The 19,566-nt window shown below is 37.7% G+C and overlaps 1 protein-coding gene across 11 annotated transcripts in view; it reads right to left on the bottom strand.

The window, feature by feature from the left end:
• DST (dystonin) overlaps positions 1 to 19,566 on the bottom strand; it is a 333,471-nt gene that overhangs the window by 75,671 nt on the left and 238,234 nt on the right. For all 11 annotated transcript variants that reach the window (XM_087916037.1, XM_087916029.1, XM_087916044.1 and 8 more), the window contains 3 exons: positions 8,351 to 8,512; positions 6,409 to 6,579; positions 1,102 to 1,268 (listed from right to left, as the gene is read on the bottom strand). In XM_087916037.1, the coding sequence (XP_087772163.1) occupies positions 1,102 to 1,268; positions 6,409 to 6,579; positions 8,351 to 8,512 (500 nt within the window). The remainder of the gene's footprint in view (positions 1 to 1,101; positions 1,269 to 6,408; positions 6,580 to 8,350; positions 8,513 to 19,566) is intronic.

Below are 19,566 nucleotides of genomic sequence, written 5' to 3'. Positions count from 1 at the left end.
GAGAATGAAAAACAAACATTTAGGGATCAAATACAGACATAAAAGATTCCAGACTTCACAAAATAAAAAAAAAATCCAGAAATTAAACTTTGTGACTTAATAATAAAAAGTAATCCAAATAAACATCAGTCAGCATTTTGTAGTTTGTGTTAATCGTATTTCAAAATCAGTGAAGTATTAGTACTGCTTTATAAATCGTTAATAAGATCACACCTGGAATATTGCATCCAGTTTTGGTTACCACATTACAAAAAGATGTTTAGACTGGAAAAAGTGCTAAGATGATTAAAGCTCTGCAGACAAAACATATGAAGAACAGTTGCAGGAATTGGGTATGGCCAGTCTAGAGAAAAGAAGGATTATGGGGGACATGATAGCAGTATTCCATTATTTGAGGGGCCGCCACACAGAAAAGGGATCAACTTATTTTCCAAAGCACCAGAAGGCATGGACCATGGATGGAAACTAATCAAGAAGAGAAGCAACTGGAAGACAGACTTTTTAATAGTGAGAACAATTAACCAGTGGAACAGCTTGCCTTCAGAAGCTGTGGGTGCTTCATCTCTGGAGTTTTTTTTAAGAAAAGATTGGACAGCCACCTGTCTGAAATGGTATAGGGTCTCCTGCTTGAGCAAGGGTTGGATTAGATGACCTCCAAAGTCCCTTCCAGCTCTATTCTGATTGATTTTTAACTACTTGCCCACTAATTAGTTAGATCTGCTGAACCACTTTACTCTAGGTTAGAATTGTTTTAAATTAAATCTCACAGGTGCAAAATAAATCAATCCTTTATTAAAATAATCCTTAATTTGCCAGCTCTTCCATGCAGTAGACCTTTTCGTTATGCCCATTTTACAATCCATAATGCCTGCCTTCTAGCTATCCGCCTAGTTATTAACTGAGGGAATAGATTAATCTTATTTATTTCACCTGCAGTTCTAGTCCTAACAGTGCTAATGCATTTTCTCATCCAGCCTCAAAAATTAATGCTCATCTTGGAACAAAAATGCTTGCACGGCTGCTTCAAGTTACAAGTTTTCTTTGCTGTAGCTAGAAGAGCTCCCTGCTCTACGAAAAAATGAATGAAAATGTTTCAAGTACCTCATTTCTGCTTTATCAAGCAATGCAGCCCATCTGCTATCCAGGAGACTCAGCTGTTTCAAGATCTTTTCTTTATCTGCCGGTTCTGCTGACTCTGCAATTTTTTCCCCTTCACGCTTGATCAATTCAATAGTAGGCTTGCGGTCATCTAACAATCTCTGGAGAAGCTGGAAACAAAATAATCAAAAATTAAATTGCCAGGAAATGATGGTTTTTTGACAAGACGAATAGGCTGATTATCCAAGGTCTGGCTTACCGGCAAATGGGACAGATTTAAGCAAGTTTGTCATCTGAAATGGCAGGCAACAGACAGCATTTATGCTTCCCATTGCAAAATTAGTTATTCATTTATTTAGCACTGATGGACTAAATAAATCCTGTTGTGCTGTGGAGTTATTATTTTCCATTTTTATTTAAAATTCTGTTTCAACATTACACTGACATCTTAGGTTGGCTACAAATAAGCATGCCTTCCTTGCTGTTATGAAATACAGTGCTTTCAGAGTAAGACATTCCATTAAGTTATACAACAGCTCTTCGAGATAGACCAGATCAGGAAACCAACTCCACAGGAAGGCTAGAATTAGCTTTTTATTAAGATAGGCTACAATAACAAAAAGTTCCAATGTCTGCTTGTGCTTTTATCCCCACCTTCTTATACCTCAGTGAAACAGGGAAAAATCAGCCTCAGTCTCTTCTTAATACTATTTCCCTTCCCTTAAGGAATGCTTAAGTCTTCCCTTAAGACTTAAGGAATGCTTCCTTCCTCTTTGCTTACGTAATGATTTCTGAATATTTGCTTCAAAACCATTTCCCTGGCTCTCTGTCTGACAGCAGTTCATTGTACTTTCAAAAGATGCTAATGAACCCTCTTACTAGGAACACAAGTCTATAATACTTGCTCTTATTTTAAAATTATTCTCTTCTGACAGGGACTTGTATTGTATTATTTGTGCCCACCATTCTTTGTCCCTGGATATACAAAGTAGTTGTTATTCTGAACAATGCCTGTAGATGTGGATTTTTTTGCAAAATCTATCTTTACTTTCTATCAATTCATTTCCTGTTAATTCTGTAGCCAATGGCTTTATATTTTTGATTTAGTACGATTTTTAAAGCAGCAATATTTCTGTATGATCAATTGCTAGCATCACACTTCCCTACATCAGCCTTTGGAATAATTATTTATAATATGATTACAGCTAAAGACTCATATCCATCCTTTTTAGAAGACAATAGTTGTATTACATACAATAACAAATGTTATGATATCTTAAGGATATTCTAATTTATTGTAGAGTAACCTATTAAGTGTACTTAAGAAACCAGTATGGTTTTGTTGTATTATAGGGTTGAGGAGGAGTGGTTGTGAATGCTAAACCATGGAGTTCAAGGGAAGTACAGAAAGCCTTCTACACTTAGTACTTCTACAGTACTAAGTGCCTGTGCTTTCTATGCTTTGTGTCTCTTGGACTTCAACATTTACAGTTTCCATTATACGGTGTTGTAACTCAGTGGAACAATTTTAGACATATAATAAACTTTCATAGACAACTGTTTCTGTCACACCAAGTTATGACTCTTTCAGGAGCCATTAACACATCCCCCCCCCAACTCCCAGTTGTAGACTGCCCTACAAAAATCGTATTTGTCAACAGCTGAGTAAAAGACACACACAGATTCACCAATTAAATCCCTGCTTATTCTGTTCTTGAAAATAAAAAATATGGGCCGTTCAGGAGCTTGCGGTAGCACGTACAGCAAAATAGAAAGCATACTCTGTAATTGTTTTAATCAGAAAACAGAAGTACTCAGTTAAACAATTGAAGACAACCCTCTGAGAAAAGAGACTGCATGGTGTTTAATGAATCATCTCTCCAGGCTGTCTGGGAAAGCAAACAGCCAAGATGCAGCTGTACAGAAGAAAAACTATATTTGAGAGTCTCCTGGGTGTATACCGAAAGTTAGCTTGGGAGACAATCCAGGTAAATTAAACTTCTTAATTGGAAATTAAGCGTATGGCCAAGCCTTGAGAGCTGTATTTATTTTTCTGGGGATTATCTAATTACTATGATCATCGTAGGAAAGATTTTACTCTTGGAATGCCCTTAAAACTGTAGCTTTAGGAAAGGATTTTATGAAAATGCAGCAAAATACATCAGGGTTTCATACAATACACATTCAGTTTATTAGGTTTTTAGGGTTATATTAGCCTACATCGAAGCTTTTTTGTTATCCATGCCTTATGTATAGACTTTTTATGTGATGACAACTGTAAATAAAGTATTAATTGATAATATGCCATTAAGCTAGTGCTAATCCTTTAGCAACCACACAGATTGACATGACAGAATTATACGAATTACTTCATCTTTCTCTGTGCTGAGCTGAGTTCATGTATTGTACATTCCATGTTCCCTCTGTAATTCTGTTTTTGCAAGTTTTAATTTTCTTTTTTCCATGTGGCAACATCAGCAACTCTATGTGCCAAAGATTTCAACCTAGATTTCATCCAATATAAACTTTATAAAATGGGGTAAAATTAACTGTCATGCTTAGCAATGGAAATTGTGATTATAAGTCGAGGACTACTTGTATTAACTGAAATCAGGCTTTCTCCATAGTAACCAGTTTCCAAAATCATCACTTATCTTTTGCTATGATTTGCAATTGCCAGGATAGACAAAATAAATGCTTCCTATGAAAAGTTGTTAATTTTTTATATTTAATTCCAAAATCTTATAATAAAAGTAAATATTCCAAATATATCTTGACCCTTAATCCACGTGTATCTTTCTTAGATCAAAATCTTATTTAGCGTTTTGCTGTTTACTACCCATTTTTTACATGTTTAAGCTTGTAGTTCATTTTTCTCTTGTTCTGAGTTGAAGATAAATTCACTGAATTTAGTTTTCAAATTTGTTGCTGCAAAAAGTCTCTAATAGCTTTAAGATGGTTAAATAGGCAATTTCCCCAAAGTGATGGTTTTGTGAACTTAGTGTCCTTTAACAGGCTCTGCTGTGGTTGCAAACAAGATGACTGATCCCATTATTTCTCAATGCTCAAACCTGTGGACAGCCACTGTTGCCTTGTCTCTTCACAAGAAGCAATCACACATGCGGTTGCTTTTTATGGGAAGCACATGTGGGCAATCTCTCATTCTATCCTTATGTAGGGACATTCCAAGGAACCAGTCTACTCACTGGTTCCTTGGTCTTTGCTGTGGTTGTTGGCTCCACTTTCACAAAGCTCTCTTCAATTTGCCACACCTCCCCTGGAAGTTCTCATAAATGCTATTAGCATTCTGCAAGATTATGTGCTGGAATCACCAGCTAAAAAGGCAGAGAAAAGAGATGTGGAGTCACTATACAGGAGGAAATGTCAGAGCAGACTAGTGACGTCTTATCTCTAGTTCCCGATGGAATGCAGCCAGATTGGCAAGGTTCTTGTAATATAGGTGACCAATAGAGGAACTGCTTTGGCCTATTCACAAAGTTGTTCTGGTTTCTTGCACCTGGCATTATTCTTGCCAGACTTGCTACCTTCCCTTGGGACCCAGTAGATAGAGTTTCACTAATCTGGTCTATCATGTTTCCTCCCATGAGGTGACTTCATGCTGGCACACCTCTTTACCCACTCCTCTCCTTAGCCGGTGATTGTACAATAAGGTATCAGGTTTCCCTCAAGTAGCATGTCCAACCTGAGAAGCCAATTACCTGGAACTATATCATCAATCACTTTATCTTGTCTATTTGTGTGAATAGACAAGCTGGAGCTTGCAAAACATACACACACACAAAGAGACACAAATCTCATGCAGTATGAAATGATGCCTCTTTCACTGCCACCTCTATTATTTTTATACATTGCTGTTGCACAATGTGGGTGGCCTGCTTGCTTTAGCTGGACACCTAGGATGATCATCATGATTTAGAGGTGACCCCCTAGTATATAACAGTATATACTATTGGCGTATATTCCTGACACTCTTTGCACATCCCTCTCATGAATACTATCATGCCCTGCCATGATAAAGTAGTGTAGTAGGACTTGTGGTGCTGGAGAATAAAGTATCTTTATATTCTGAAGACTATGGTTATGTTTTGCACTTTGCATACTACATACTACTTAAACACAGGTAAGCCTGTAGTTTCGGTGGTCGACAGATCCAAGATAAATACCCTTCTATGCATTTATTTTTTCTGTCAAGTGGACATTTTACTATTCTATTATTAAACTATAAGAAGATGAAACAAAAAAGAAATGGTGCTACTCCTATCTTAAAAAAATAAAAGTGCAAATTTTTGTTGCCATCATTGCAGGTCATCTTTTTTCCCCCGTATAGCAGATTCAGGAAGCTGACTTTCACCCAGCACTAAGATTTACTCAAAAACTGCCAGTTGCTAATCCTGACCCCAACATACCCATCATTTTCTCCTTGAAGGGCTGATTCTGAAAATAGAGTTGTGGGTTAAACAATGTTTATTTGATTATGTAGACCATTCCCTTTCTATTTATATTCAAGTGCCTAAATGATGCCAAAATCCATCTAGGGCACTCCAGAGTAATGAACTAACATTAGTGAAACTAAGAAGGCCTGGGTCTTGTCAGTGCCTTGATAGAGACTATTTGAAAATTCCATTTTTATTCCCTCATATTCTGGGATAGATTGGTATGTAAATGTACAAAAAATAAATTAGGTAACATGCTCTTTGGATTGTTCATAAAAGTAGTATAAAATCCTTTATGTGGTATGCCTGGAGCAAGGCTCCAATTACAGAACGAGTGTGAGGCTAAAAAAAAAAAACTAAATGGGAGTTAATTGAATCAGTTGCTTTTATCTCAAAACACTTGTTCTGTTACTCTGAAATAATAATTCAGTATTCACTTCTAAAGGCCCTCTGGGGAGACCTTATTCATTTCTGAAGCCTCTGATTGGATACCTCTAACTGGATTAACAAGCATGGAACATTCTAAAATGCAGCTGGTGATGGATAAATTCCTGTAGACTCTGGATTCTGTTCTCCCTGCCTATGTTTCCTCCCCTTCCAGAGGTGAAGCAAATTCCCCTTTCTTAAAAAAAAAAAAAAGACTAGGTAGGATATGGAAAAATAGAGTTTTTTAAAAAGGCTATTATCCCTTCCCATCCAAATTCTTCTCTGCCAGCCCCCCTTTCCCATCTCAAAGTGGACACAGTGGATCAGGAAAAGACAGCTGCATTTCCTTCTAAGTATCCCCACCTCCACAATGAAAGGAAAAATAAATAAATAAATAAAAAATAAAGATAAATAACTAACTTTCACTTACTTTTTGCTCCTGTATTTGGGCCTTCACAACTTTAAATTCAGCAGACGGGGGCTTCTGATTGGCCACAAGATCTTCTGTATCAATTAACCAGCTGAGAACAGCTTCAACGGCATCTTGAAACCTCCCGCAGTGCAACAATGCTTCTTGCAACTGTGCTGCTCTTTGTGAAACCTAAAAAATTATAAAACAAGCGCAACACTGAATACATTATCCTCTGCCCACAATGCACCCTCTGATATCTCTCAATGCCTTTGAGAAACTGAAGGAAATGAGAAGAATAAAAATTAAGCATTTGATCTGGTATTTATTGATATTTGCAATGCTTCCTGGATGTGATAATATTTGAGTACAGGTAGTCCTTGACTTACAACCATTCATTTAATAACCATTCACTGTTACAATGGCACTGAAAAAAGGGATGTATGACCCCTTTTTTTATAATTACCACCACTGCAATATCCCCGTGGGTCACGTGATCAAAATCCAGGTGCTTGGCAACTGACATGTATTTATGACAGCTGCAGTGCCCCAGGGTCATGTGATTCTTTTGCGACCTTCTGACAAACAAAGTCAACAGGGAAGCCAGATTCAGTTAACAACCACGTTACTAATTTAACAGCTGCAGTAATTCACTTAACAACTGCGACAAGAAGGGTCATAAAATGGGGCAAAACTCACTTTAACAAGTGTCATACTTTGGCAACAGAAATTTGGGGCTCATTGTGGTCGTAAGTTGCGGATTGCCTGTACTTAAGATAATTATTTATAATTATCTCCACAATATATTTAGTCAGCCATCAAGGCAAAAGACCTAATTTTACATATAGAATGGAAAAGATAATCTTCACGGTTTCTTCCCTTTCTCTCTTCAATTTTGTACCAATGCTTGGATGGCAAACGAAGGGTCTCCTCCATTGTCCTCAATCAGTATGGAACAGAAAATGGCACTGTACTTACTAGCTGTTATTCCCATTAATAAAAGAATGGTCTGTTTAGGGTAGACTTTCTTATATTTTCCAAGACTTTGGAAATGATACCATCTGACTTTATGCGTTACCAGCAGACACGATAGGTCTAACACTATGTATTCCTTCATATTCAAATCCAAAAAAGATGCTCTGGAGGAATGTGATGATTAATTTTTTTAAATAAATATTAAACTTATGACCATAATAAATGTATAGAGATTTATGTTATAAATAGCTATTTATTATAATATAAAATATGCATCATATAACAATATAACATGTTAAACTTATATACAGAGAATACCAAAATCAGGCCTCACCAAGAATTTATCTGAAGATTTTAATCTAATAAACTGTCGATGGATCCTGACTTTTGGTACTCTCTGTATGCAACTTTATCATGTTATTATATTGATGATATGACAAATATTTTATATTTAGAACAATAATATTGAGTAATTATTCCTTTCTCGTTTGATGCATGAGCACTGAACATTCCTAAGTATAGTAATAATTTCTTTGAAAAAAATGTTAATACAACGTAATGCAACTGGCCTAGGAGGTTTGACTTTTGGTGCACTCTGTTAGATGCAGAGTATTAACAGCAATCCTTGCTGCAATTCTTCTAAAGGAGAAACTTGTTTTCCCACAACATGTTGCAGCTATTGGAGCAGCCATTTGACTCTTCAGTTTAAAAGATGTAGACAGGTACTATATTACCACCCTGTTCAATCCAAATATATTTTCCAAATTATTTCCAAAACCATATGTAATGCTACTTATAGGTGTCATTTTTGAAAGAATATTTTGGGTCCATGTGAGAAATATTAGTCTGCGTTCAGAAGCTCTCTGTGGCTGCTGAAGACTTGAGAGATTACAAGTTATTCCTCAGGGCCTACTATTTAGCAACTTTGTGGTGAAACAACAACCCAGTAAAAGCAACAAGTATTTACAGTGAAAACATAGCTTAGTACCTTTTTATTGAGAGTTTTCCACCTTGTATTAACGTCTTCAAGATCCTGCTCAAGGTTATCAGTACTTGCATTTTTAGCAGCACTCTGAATAAGGCCTTGACCCAACCAATTTATCTCCTGCTGCTTAAGTTGCAGTGGTTCAATCTCTTCTTTCTCAAATGCCTATCAATTGAAAAAGAAAAAGAAAGTAAAAGGCAAAACTACTTGGACAAAAGAGCCTGGAGCATGTTGAACAAAAGCAGCAACCGGAGCAGATATTTGAAGTCAAAACACACAGCATGCATTCACACTGTGTTGAAAGATAATGTTTACATGTAAAATGTATGTGTAAAATTGCACTTAATAGCCTAAAGCAATTCAAGGCAAATTTAGATGTTTAGATAGATAGGCAGACACTAAGGATTGACAAACAATTACAAAAGTGGCAATGAACTACCATGTTAAAAGTGAAAATATCACCATAATAGTCTGAGTTTAACAGAGGTGTGCACATTTCAAAAATAACATGAAAGCAGAGCTTCCAACCTTCACTGTGAATGCCATCTTTCTCTTTACACTAGCCAAACAGCCTGAATCTTCTGTGCAAGTCTAAAATAATGTGCTAGCGCTTTAAAACTCTCATTACTTTTGGATTTCTTAAATCTGTATCTTTTTTCAAGCTCATAAGAAACCCTGAAAAAAAAACCTATGGCTGTTTAATATCTTGCATTCCACCTGAGATCTGAAGTACTTTTCCCCCTCTTATTTGTAAAGCATCAACAATCCTAATGTTTGACTCTTCTAACACAGAGACCCCCAAAATCAGTATTCTATATGGCAATTCATGCCAGGCTGAAGAGAATAACTAGAGAAAGTAATCTGAAGATGTTTTTCCAAAGTTCTACCTAACTTTTTACATGAATATATACACTCACACTCATTCTATTTGGAAACACACACCACTAGGCAACATACTTTTTCCTACCTATGCCCAACAGCGACAATAGTTTGGAATCCTTTTGTTGGAACAGAACCAGCATCAGATGCAGTACTCGGTACAGCTGCAGTTTAAAAGCAGTCCAGTCTCTTAGTTTTATCTGAAAGAGCTTGTCATTATTTCAAAGTGGCTCATGGGTGATTGGATTTGCAGCTCCAGTGTTAAAACAGTATTATTTTATGGCAAAAAACCAAAACAACACAAAACCTCATGGCAACTTCAGCAATGGAACTGGATTTGGTCTTAACTCTGGTGCAAAAGCAACGAACAGCATTATCCTTTTAAAAGCAGCAGGAATGCTTACAAAAAGTGACAGTAAAACCAACAGTAAATAGCACTGCTGTATTTCCATGAGATCCTCCGCTGGTTTAACCATAACATCACCATAACAAAGGAGGTAAATATCATAAACGCAATCCATCTGTCTAAAGAGTCATCTGAGGATATGAAAAGGCAATCAACAGCAAGCATTCCCCAGTTACTGAGATGGCAAAATCAATTAGGACAAATAATATGCAACCTCTAGCCCTCAGGCAGTTTGGGCATTAAGGATAACTGGCACATTTGACTTTGGTGGCAATTAATACAAAGAATGCTAACTGATACAAAAAGTGTAACTTCCATTACTCAAAGTTTTGTTAGTACATATGTAGGAGATAAGCTTACACATACTTAGTAGACCCTATTCCTATGCCTCCAATTACAAAGAATTTTATGAGAAGTTTTACATCTTAAAAGAAGAGAGTGTGAAGACAACACGTGCTTGAAAGTTGGCATCATTAAAGCAGGGGTCCCCAACCCCCGGTCTGCCATTTTGGAAGTGGGCTGCAGAAGTGGTGGCTGAGCGTGCACCTGTGCCCAAAGCTGCATTTGTGAAAGTGACACATGCGGGGGAAATCATCCCTTCTCCCCACTCCATCCCTTCCACTATTGCCGCCTCTGCCTGTCTGCCAAGCCATGAAAGTTGGAGACTGCTGAATTAAAGAAAGTCTGAAAACGGATCAATTGTGTATCAACTGGATGATGCATGTTCTAATTTATTATGCTAAAAAAGAGCATTCAAGCTACAAATCCTACAAATTTTCATAATAGAAGCTACCACTCACATGCAAAGAAATAGAAGAATGTCAAATTCCTCCTTGAAATAGTTACAGATTGGATAAAGAGAGAAACTAAAACTAAATATGGGATTAATCCCAAACATGTAGATGCCTTTCTTTACACATTTTAACAATCTTTTCATGGGATAAAGGGAAGATGCGTAGTAGCCACCAAAAATACTATGCATATTTGTGGAATGCAAAGCACATTACAAACATAATGCTATTCTTGATGTATCCAATCCTTCATTCATTTCAAGTATATGAAAAAATAAGGTTTTCAAAATAAACAGGAAACATAATCACTGGCAAATTCACGTAACTTTTTGCAAATAAACATTTGAATCTATAATACCCACGGTTAGCGCATTAAGCTCTTGCCTTTTTCAATAAAGTAGATTACAGGTAGTTGTTGACTTGTAGCCATTGATTTAGTTTTTTTTTTTTTTGGAAGTTACAAGAGCATTGAAAAGAGTAAATTAACCAGCATCCCTATGGTCACATGATCAAAATTTGAGTGCTTGGCAACCAGCAAGTATTTTAGATGGTTGCAGTATTCCAGAGTCATGTGATTGCCATTTGTGACCTTCACATCCAGCATCCAACAAGCGAAGTCAACGAGAGAAGCTGGATGATTGTGTGATTCACATAACAACTGCAATGATTTGCTTAGCGACCATGGCAACTCATTTTTTAACAACTGCCTTGCTTAATAGTGGTATATCTGGTCCCAATTGTGGTCATTAAGTCGAGGACTACCTACTAAAACATCCCCTTAAGAGCCAGCAGGGTTGTCAAACTCATGGCCCACGGGCCAGATGCATCACGCGCTGGCCACACCCACACCCCATTTAGCAAAGGAGAAAAAAGTCGCAATATGTCATGTGATGATGCAAGTTTGACACCCCTGCTTTAGAACAATAAATAACTAGCAATGATAACCGAGATGCAAAAAATGACATTCAGGTAGTAATTTTGGGACAACTTTGTCTTTTGACTTCTTTCCACAAGTTCTTACATTAAATTATATTTGAAGTTCCTGTTAAAATTCCAAAAACAAAGAGCATCCTACTACAGGAAAATACAACTCCAGCTACATTTGAACTCTGTGAAACTAGCCTCATAATTCTTTGGATATAGATCTCTATTTTTGTTTCAAAAATCCACATTTCTTAAAGGCAATTCCACAACTTTCCAAGCCAAGTATTTTCTCAGAATGGTTTAGTGATATATAATTAATAAGTGAATACAAGAAGTTAACTTCATTGGAAAAGCTTATCAATGAACTTTGAGATAAAGTCAAGTGTCACCAAACTGGATGAAACCAACAAGATCTAAAAATGTGAAATTTACAGATGCCCTCTTTTTATAAGCGTCTACTTTCCTTCTTCCTACAACTTGGCCCAATGATCATGACTCTTGTAAAACCCCTGCCACTTCTGAAGTATGTCTTGGCATGAAGATGCAAAGAAACCATTGTAATACACATAGCTTGTCTTTAATCTGCATGATTCGAAAACCATAACAATCATTGCCATTTATAGTTCATAGTTCAATCCTATGCCTGCCTACTCAGAAGTCATTCTCACTAAGCTCAAAGAAATTATTGCTAGGGAAACGTGTAGAGGATTATCAGATGGAAAAAACAGGCCCATCTGCCTTGAATGGCACTGAAGAACTAAAAAGCAATTTGTGCTATCCGAAATAAAAGGAAGGGCCAGGGAGAAGCTGAGCATCAGCACATCATGAAAGCATTTCATCTCAATGGAGGCAGGTCCCATCTGGAAGATGAAACAGCTGGACCTAATCGACCCTGTCACAAATTACCCTTAAATCAATTTAGCAAAATGATCATCTACCAATTTCTGCCTTCTGACATATGTCAACCAAATGATGTTAGGCACCATCTTGGAAAGATTAACCAAGCACATGCATAAAAGTTCAGGAGGAAATCACAGAAGCCAAACCCGAACAATTGAAAAGTCAATACCAATATTACAAAATGTGTTTATGTTTTAATTACCTTATTAGACCTCAGCCCGTTATAAATTGTATCCAAGGTTTCTTCTATAGGTATGCCTGCAACCCTGAAACTGACATCAGTTCTCACTGGATTTGCTTGGTGGCATGAGGTATTCTCAAGTTCTAAAGGCTGAGCAGAAATTTGAATTTCATTTGGATCTGTATGTATCGTATTGTGTTCTGTTTGGTGAACGTGTGCATGTTTTACTAAATCCATTTCATCAGCAGGTATACCTGCGTCTTCATAATAGATATCCATATCCTGAGGTGAAATATCCTTTTCAATCATCCTGTCATGGTTTTCTAATGGTTCATTAATTTCAGAGCTGTTCTTCAAGTCCTTTCCGTCTACAGTGATGTCATACTCTTGATTATTCTCCTGGAGCCGTTCTGCATGTGCTGAGATATCCTTTTGTGAAGAAGTCCCTGGATTAAAAGGTCCATCTCCTTCTTCCTGGTGACTTTCCAGGCTCAACAGAGATTTCCCTCCTCTATGCTTTGTGTGTAAAGTATCCTGCAACTTCACTTGGTTGGGTCCGTTGAGAAGGGAGCTCCTTGAGATGTTATGTTCACTGCTAGACATAGGAGAGGAAAATGTTCCAAATCTGCCTATCAACTGAATGTCCTCTATGGAAGACAAGCTTCTAATCAGATGGGGTCTTTCTGACAGCCCAATTTGCTTTCCTTCCCTCTCTGTTTGAGGGCTGCACAGACCTGAATCATCATCTTCGGAAGTAAGAGAATTTGTGCCATATTCCTCTGGGCTTCTCGCTGCTAAGCCTGTCATTTCAAAAGTTCCGGCAACTGAAGATTCACTTTTATTTGCAGAGTCTGCAAAATTTGGCAAGACAAGCATCCTCCAGGATCTCCTATGTTCTTTCTTTTCTGTGTGATACTTTGCTTTGGGCACGCCAGCTGTTCGAATGATGTCACCGTTCAGCTTAAGGGCGTCAAAAATCATTTTTTCATCTAGCTTATTCGTTTCCCGTCCTCTCAGCTCAAACCCAGTGGAGGAGGAGAGGGCACCGTTGGAGCACAAGGTGCTGAGGTCCAGTGTTCTGTGACTATATGGCAAGGTCCGATCAGAGAATTGCCTGGAGGAAAGGCTGCCTTTGGAACCCGAATCGATCTGCTCATTCAGCCGAACTGTGTCGTAGATTGACCTCTGAGGAACATAGCAATCCTCAATATTTATATCCTCTTCTTCATCACCTTTTCCTACACAGGGAGGATTCTGGCGTAAACAGTCTGGCCTGCTCAGTGGCTTTCCCATTTCTACAGTTATTTACAGAACTTTGCCCTAGTGCTCTTATGTCTTTACTAGTGATGTCATGCAATACACCGATAAAAAGAGACCAGAATGCCACTACAGTAAACTTGCCTTCAGCAGAACTTTTAAGTACGTTTTAAATCAAAAACATAACTTATGAGGTGGATAAGGTTATAATCAGTGCATCTATAAAAGAAAAGTATACGTTTACCTGGCTGTGATTTAAATGCTCCCTTCCTAAAATATAAAGTGCCTGAGCTTAAGAAAAGAGGGAACAGGAAAAAACAAACCTATCTTAGAACACTTTAAAATACTGCCTCAAGTTATATACATTTTTTAAAAAAAGGAACAGCCTCCAACAAAATCTAAGTGGTTCAAATAGTCAGACCTTCCCTTAGATCGCTCCATTTCATTTTTCAGGTTAAAATGTGTGAGTTTAATCCCCAGATAGACTCTCCAAAGCAAATCATCTTTACAGCAGGTTCCATATTATCTTCAGGAAGTGGCAAACTAACTGTAATCCATTCAAAAGACTTGGAAAAACCCGTCTCCTTTATCAATAAGCCATGCTGAAGAAGCCCTTTAAGGGGAAAAAAACAACAACAATCCAGACAAGTTGCAAAATGTGACGACCAAGGCACTAGAAAAGTTTTTGAGAAAAAAAATAATTCAAGAAAAAAAAAGTAATTCAGGTACATTCAGAATAAGAGGAGTATCTCCACTCGAAAAGCAGTTTCTTTCTTGCGTCCTGAAAGTTCCTGTGCTCAGCGTTCAGAAGTTCCCTACGGAATGTGATGTTTTCTGAGCAGCTGAACGAAAAGAGATCAAAAAAGGCTACAGAAGAAAACTTCTCTCCGATCGCTTGGGCAGCGTCCTGCTTAAAACTGGCTATCCTCTGTAAGGCGGCAGTGCAGCCGGAAGCAGCAGCGTTTCTTCTCCTTCCACAAAGGCACGGCAGATTTACATTCTCTTTAAATCTAGCAAGACTTCTGAATGTTCGGATCAGCGTTAGCTGTAGCAAAGAAGGCATAAAAGGAAATCCCCAGCCATAAATGTTCAGCCATGCTGCCCAGTGTGGCTTGGAAGCTTTCTATCTCTCCCCAGTTTCTTCTGTTCTGACAGGCATCGTCCTCCCTAGAGTGAGATTAAAAGAAACACCCTTTCTGTTCTTCAGGCAACATCTGCTGCTAAACCCATTCATTCCCTGAGCATTATGCTAACAGAGCATTAGTGGGAGTCTGACCTGTCAGCTCTCCCCCCCGCCCCGCCCGCCCTTACGTTTCCTGCCTCACATGGCTTGGCTTAGCCATGTCTCACTTTTACTGTTTGTCTTGTCTCTTTGCCCTTTCAGGGGGGATAATACAGAGGCGCAAGTTCCTATCAGCACTCAGCACATCAGATCTATCCCTCCGTAACCCTGACGGAAACGAGACACAGTAATGGTTTGGAACAGAGTAAGAAAGCATGATAATTAGTTCAAAATGTCAAGCCGGGTAACCTGACACTCTACAAGATGGTCCTGGCTACTAGGAACTGTCTCCAATGCTAAAAAATCAGTTTAAATTAACAGGCTGGTCTTATCCATAAACATTTACTGCCGACATCAGCAGGCATTCTGGAAGTAAAAGGATGCAAAGTAACGTTGCCTTCACTTGATATTTGTACTCCACACGCACAACATGACTAAAATTCTATTTAACAACTTCCTCTGAAAAACTAACAATATGCCCTTTGTTATAACTCAGTTCAGGCCATTGGAAATGGAATTGATAGTTTTGCCCTTATTCTCATTTCCTGGTTCTCAGACTACACTGTGAAAATCAAACAAATGCAAGAATGTAAACTGTTACTCCTGACTTGAATTAAAAATGAAATACAAAACAGAGTGACAACACTGGGCAGAATAACCACTTTAATTAAGGAAAATAACACATTTCTGAATAAAAATATTCCCATAAAAAGTGAACAATTGTGAAAGACTATTTTTCCCAGCCCATGTACTTCTTAATTCAGGTCTACTGAACTGTTAAATAATCTTCCAAACTTACATTTTAGGAAGTTCCATCTGATCATGACTATGCCATTCATTTCAAGAAAGTCCCATGTGTTTCTCCATCTAACACAACCTGTGGGCTACAGCCCACTACTCCATCTAACACAACCTGTGGACTGCAACTGGGCCATGTGAGTGACCAGCTGGTGCATATGCACACACAATCCCACTTTCACAAGCATTGCGGAGGCTTGGGGGCACACTTGCATGAGCGTTGCAAGATTCCTCAGTACCATTTTCAGCTAGTGTTTGAAAAATAATTCTATCTGATTACAAAAACACCTGTAGATATTATTCTTGATACACATTTTTTTTAAAAAACTCACTAACTCATTTATATTACCTACTTATTTATTTCATTCACATTTGTCCTAATTGTATTTTTAAATCCTTCATATAAATTGCCTTCGTATAAGCAATAAACAGCTAAACATCAACTGATTTTGTACAACAAGGAGAAAGAATTGGGAAGGGGAATGTTGTATTGAAACTGATAGAAGTTTTTGGAGAGGGGCATTTGAGTTTTTACTGTTTTTAAATCACATTATTTGGCATACCAATATAGCAAAATGTGCATAGCATGCATGCTTCCACATTTTAATACCAGTCCTTATAATAGACAAACAAATATTCCAGGTGAGGGAATCTCTATCTGGCAATCAAATCGACCCACTATCTGATCATTTATATGACAAAACACACAGTCAATCGGTTAACTCAAACATTACACTAATCTTCAAATCCCTCTGTTAACCATCTGTTATTGCATTTAATACATAGAAAGTCCACAAACGGCTTCCAGTCTCTTATAAAGCTGTCTAGTCCACTGTCTCTAATCAAAGCAGTAAAAGTATTTCGGTTTCATCGTGGTGGGAGAGCTTAGAACTATTTATAGAGTTGCTATGTAAAGAGGAGAATTTATCAGTTTTTCATTTTTTGTTCTCAGTAAACAGCCCAGATGGATTCTATATTGTTTAATGTTAAATTGATCTGATATTTGGATCCTTTTCTTTACCCTTTTTGTATACAATTTTAGTATTGGATATTTGTTTTTCAGTTTTTCTCCTTTGCATTTTATTCTTATTGATAAAACAACATAAAAAAGTCCTTAATTAGATTTCCCAAATTTTGGAACTTTATAAGCGCTTAACATTTTTCTGCAGGTTTTATTCTGCTTTGAAAAAGGGTAGTTTTAATTCTCTTTTACAGTTTGAGGATGGAATGGACAACATTGCTTCCGGACATTTTATTTTTCTCACCCAGTCAGACCTGCATTTTCTGGGAAACAGCATTGCTTTTTTTCATATAAAGGTGATGACAATGAAGAAGGACTGCAATAATCATTATGAAGACTTGTTAGGAAAATATGTGTTTTGCCCAGAAAGACAGGAATTACTGAGGAAGAAACTCTAGATTGCTATGCCTTGACTTTCTTTGGTATAAGATAGAGAGAATCTCTGTCAGACCTTCAAAATTCTGTTTTTATGTCATACAACATTAAAGCATGGTTCCAGTAATTCTTACAGTGTCTATTTTCTGACCTGGCCTGTTTCAAGTGGATGACACTCCAATATAGAAGGCCAAAGTGATTAAGTACAATGGCTCCCTGTGAAAGAAAAAAACAAGGCAACAGAGTGGGCAGAAATTGGACATATTAGCAAAAGTTTTTCAAATTGTCTTTGACCCTACCTAAAGGCTTCCTAAAAGTGTCAGGAGTCAATCAGTTCATGAAATGTTTATAGTGATGTGGGCATGTACGGCTTCTAGGAAGAATGTTACAAAACACCTGACGCCATGACTGTAGGTATTCCATTTCTCTTTCCAACCATTATATTTGTGTTGAGGTTGGGCAAAAAGCAAGTTTACAGACACTTACTGGAATGCATCACTGAAAATATATGAAAGAAAGCAATTACTAATTATCACGATTCCAATGTATTAATTATAATACTTATTATCTGCTTATGCCAGTTAATCTATGTCTGTGATATCAAATTAGAGAATTAGAATTAGCTCACGGCACATGTTCCAGCAGACAGAAGTTCCCTGAAGATGGGCTCCAGCACAAAAGCTTGGAAGACTAAATCCCTGGTCTCAATGATCGACCCACATTTGATCTTGCAGAATTAGAATTATCAAGCAACTCCAAACCCAACTGAGCTTTAAAAGTAAGAAGCATTTTGAACTCAACCTCAAAATAAACATAACCATATTGGAATGAAATAGTCTTCTTGTGGAGCCCTAGATAATAACTATTCTTCAGCAAGGACTCAAAAATAACCTCTCTAGTCACCCAGTTCTGTGCTACCATTTGTATGATACTCCATATTTAGGACTGGAAATTCTTATAGTAGGGGTTTATTTTAGTAACTATATTTCTAATTATTTTTAGATCCCATTATACATGTTCTCTCTCTCTCTCTCTCCACACGTAAAACTTCATATTATATACATACATACATACATTTCATTTTAAAACTTCTTTTATTCAATATCTTATTTGTTATCTGGCCTCAGGGCTGTAATAAACAAATTTGAATTTAATTTAAGCCTTAGTTAACAATACTGTGGCATCACTTTGAAGCAGCTTAAGCTTCCAGTGCCTTTTTAAGGACAGCCCCATGTTAAGCATGTTACATCAGTCTCCTCTGAGTTAATATAGCAGACCAAAAAAAAAAAAAAAAGCTTTTGCTTGGTTTCTTCTCTCTACAGCCTAAGGACTCTTCCAGCCTACATCATTATCCTGGGTAGTTCTAATGAACAGCTTATGAAATTCAAGTTTATGCCTTGAAGTCCAATGCAGGGTGATTTCTTTTTCTCTCGCAGTGGTGATCCTTGGACTCACTAGAGATTAAAATAAATTCTGCCAGACGGCTTTTTTTGGAAGAGAGCCTGGCTTAAAAGATAGAAACCAGAGCTGTGTTTCAGCAGAACTACACAAGCTATTGGCCTTTGCCTCGCCTCACCTCCAGATTCTTTTGTTTTCCTGATGAGATTGGCACCTTCCCTGATCTTGGGAACCTAACTTAGACAGGTCCTCTTGTGTACATAATTCTTGGCCTGATCCCAAGTTGTGACTCTTGGACAACCCCCTGGAACAAATGCTTGGCTTGGCTTCACTTAGGACTTTGCAATATATGTAAGCATGAAAATTTATGATGTCTCTGCCAGCTGTTGACAAGAACACAAGTTATAGCCTCCTCCTCCTCTCTTGTTCTCTTTATTGTCTTCCTTTTGGAATTGTTTGATATTAAAGCACTAATCGGAGCTGCATCTGCTTCTTCTTGCATGACAGTCTAATGCAGGGGTGTCCAACCTTGGCAACTTTAAGACTTGTGGACTTCAACTCCCAGAATTCCTCAGCCAGCTTTGCTGGGAGTTGAAGTCCACAAGTCTTAAAGTTGCCAAGGTTGGACACCCCTGGTCTAATGGGTCTTGGTGTGGGGTGACTGAAACTGAATTCCTTATGCAATGTCTGTCTCTCAGGTTACTATTCTGCCTGCATTTCACCTGGATGTGAAAAGAAGGGTGGTTTGAGGCTGCCACTAACTATAAATTGTCCCTCCAATTTTCTTGAAAGTATCTAAGCAGGACAGAACAACAAAAGGCGGGGGCGAAATACAGTTTCTGAAAGCATCTCAAGGTCTACTGCAACTTTTAAAGAAGCTTCTTTTCGGGGGGATGGGGGGGGGTGAGGGGAATGAGAACCATATTTGGCCTTCACACAACATTGTATGGGCTTATTTCCAAAAAAGGGCAAGACTACGTAAGAGATACAGACCTACACAAGCAAAG

This window comes from Pseudonaja textilis, chromosome 1 (genome assembly GCF_049901715.1).
Source record: "Pseudonaja textilis isolate UNSWEBS1 chromosome 1, rPseTex1.2, whole genome shotgun sequence".
NCBI lineage: Eukaryota > Metazoa > Chordata > Lepidosauria > Squamata > Elapidae > Pseudonaja > Pseudonaja textilis.
The sequence above is the reverse complement of the archived record's forward strand: the minus strand, read 5'-3'. Positions and strand labels throughout refer to the sequence as shown.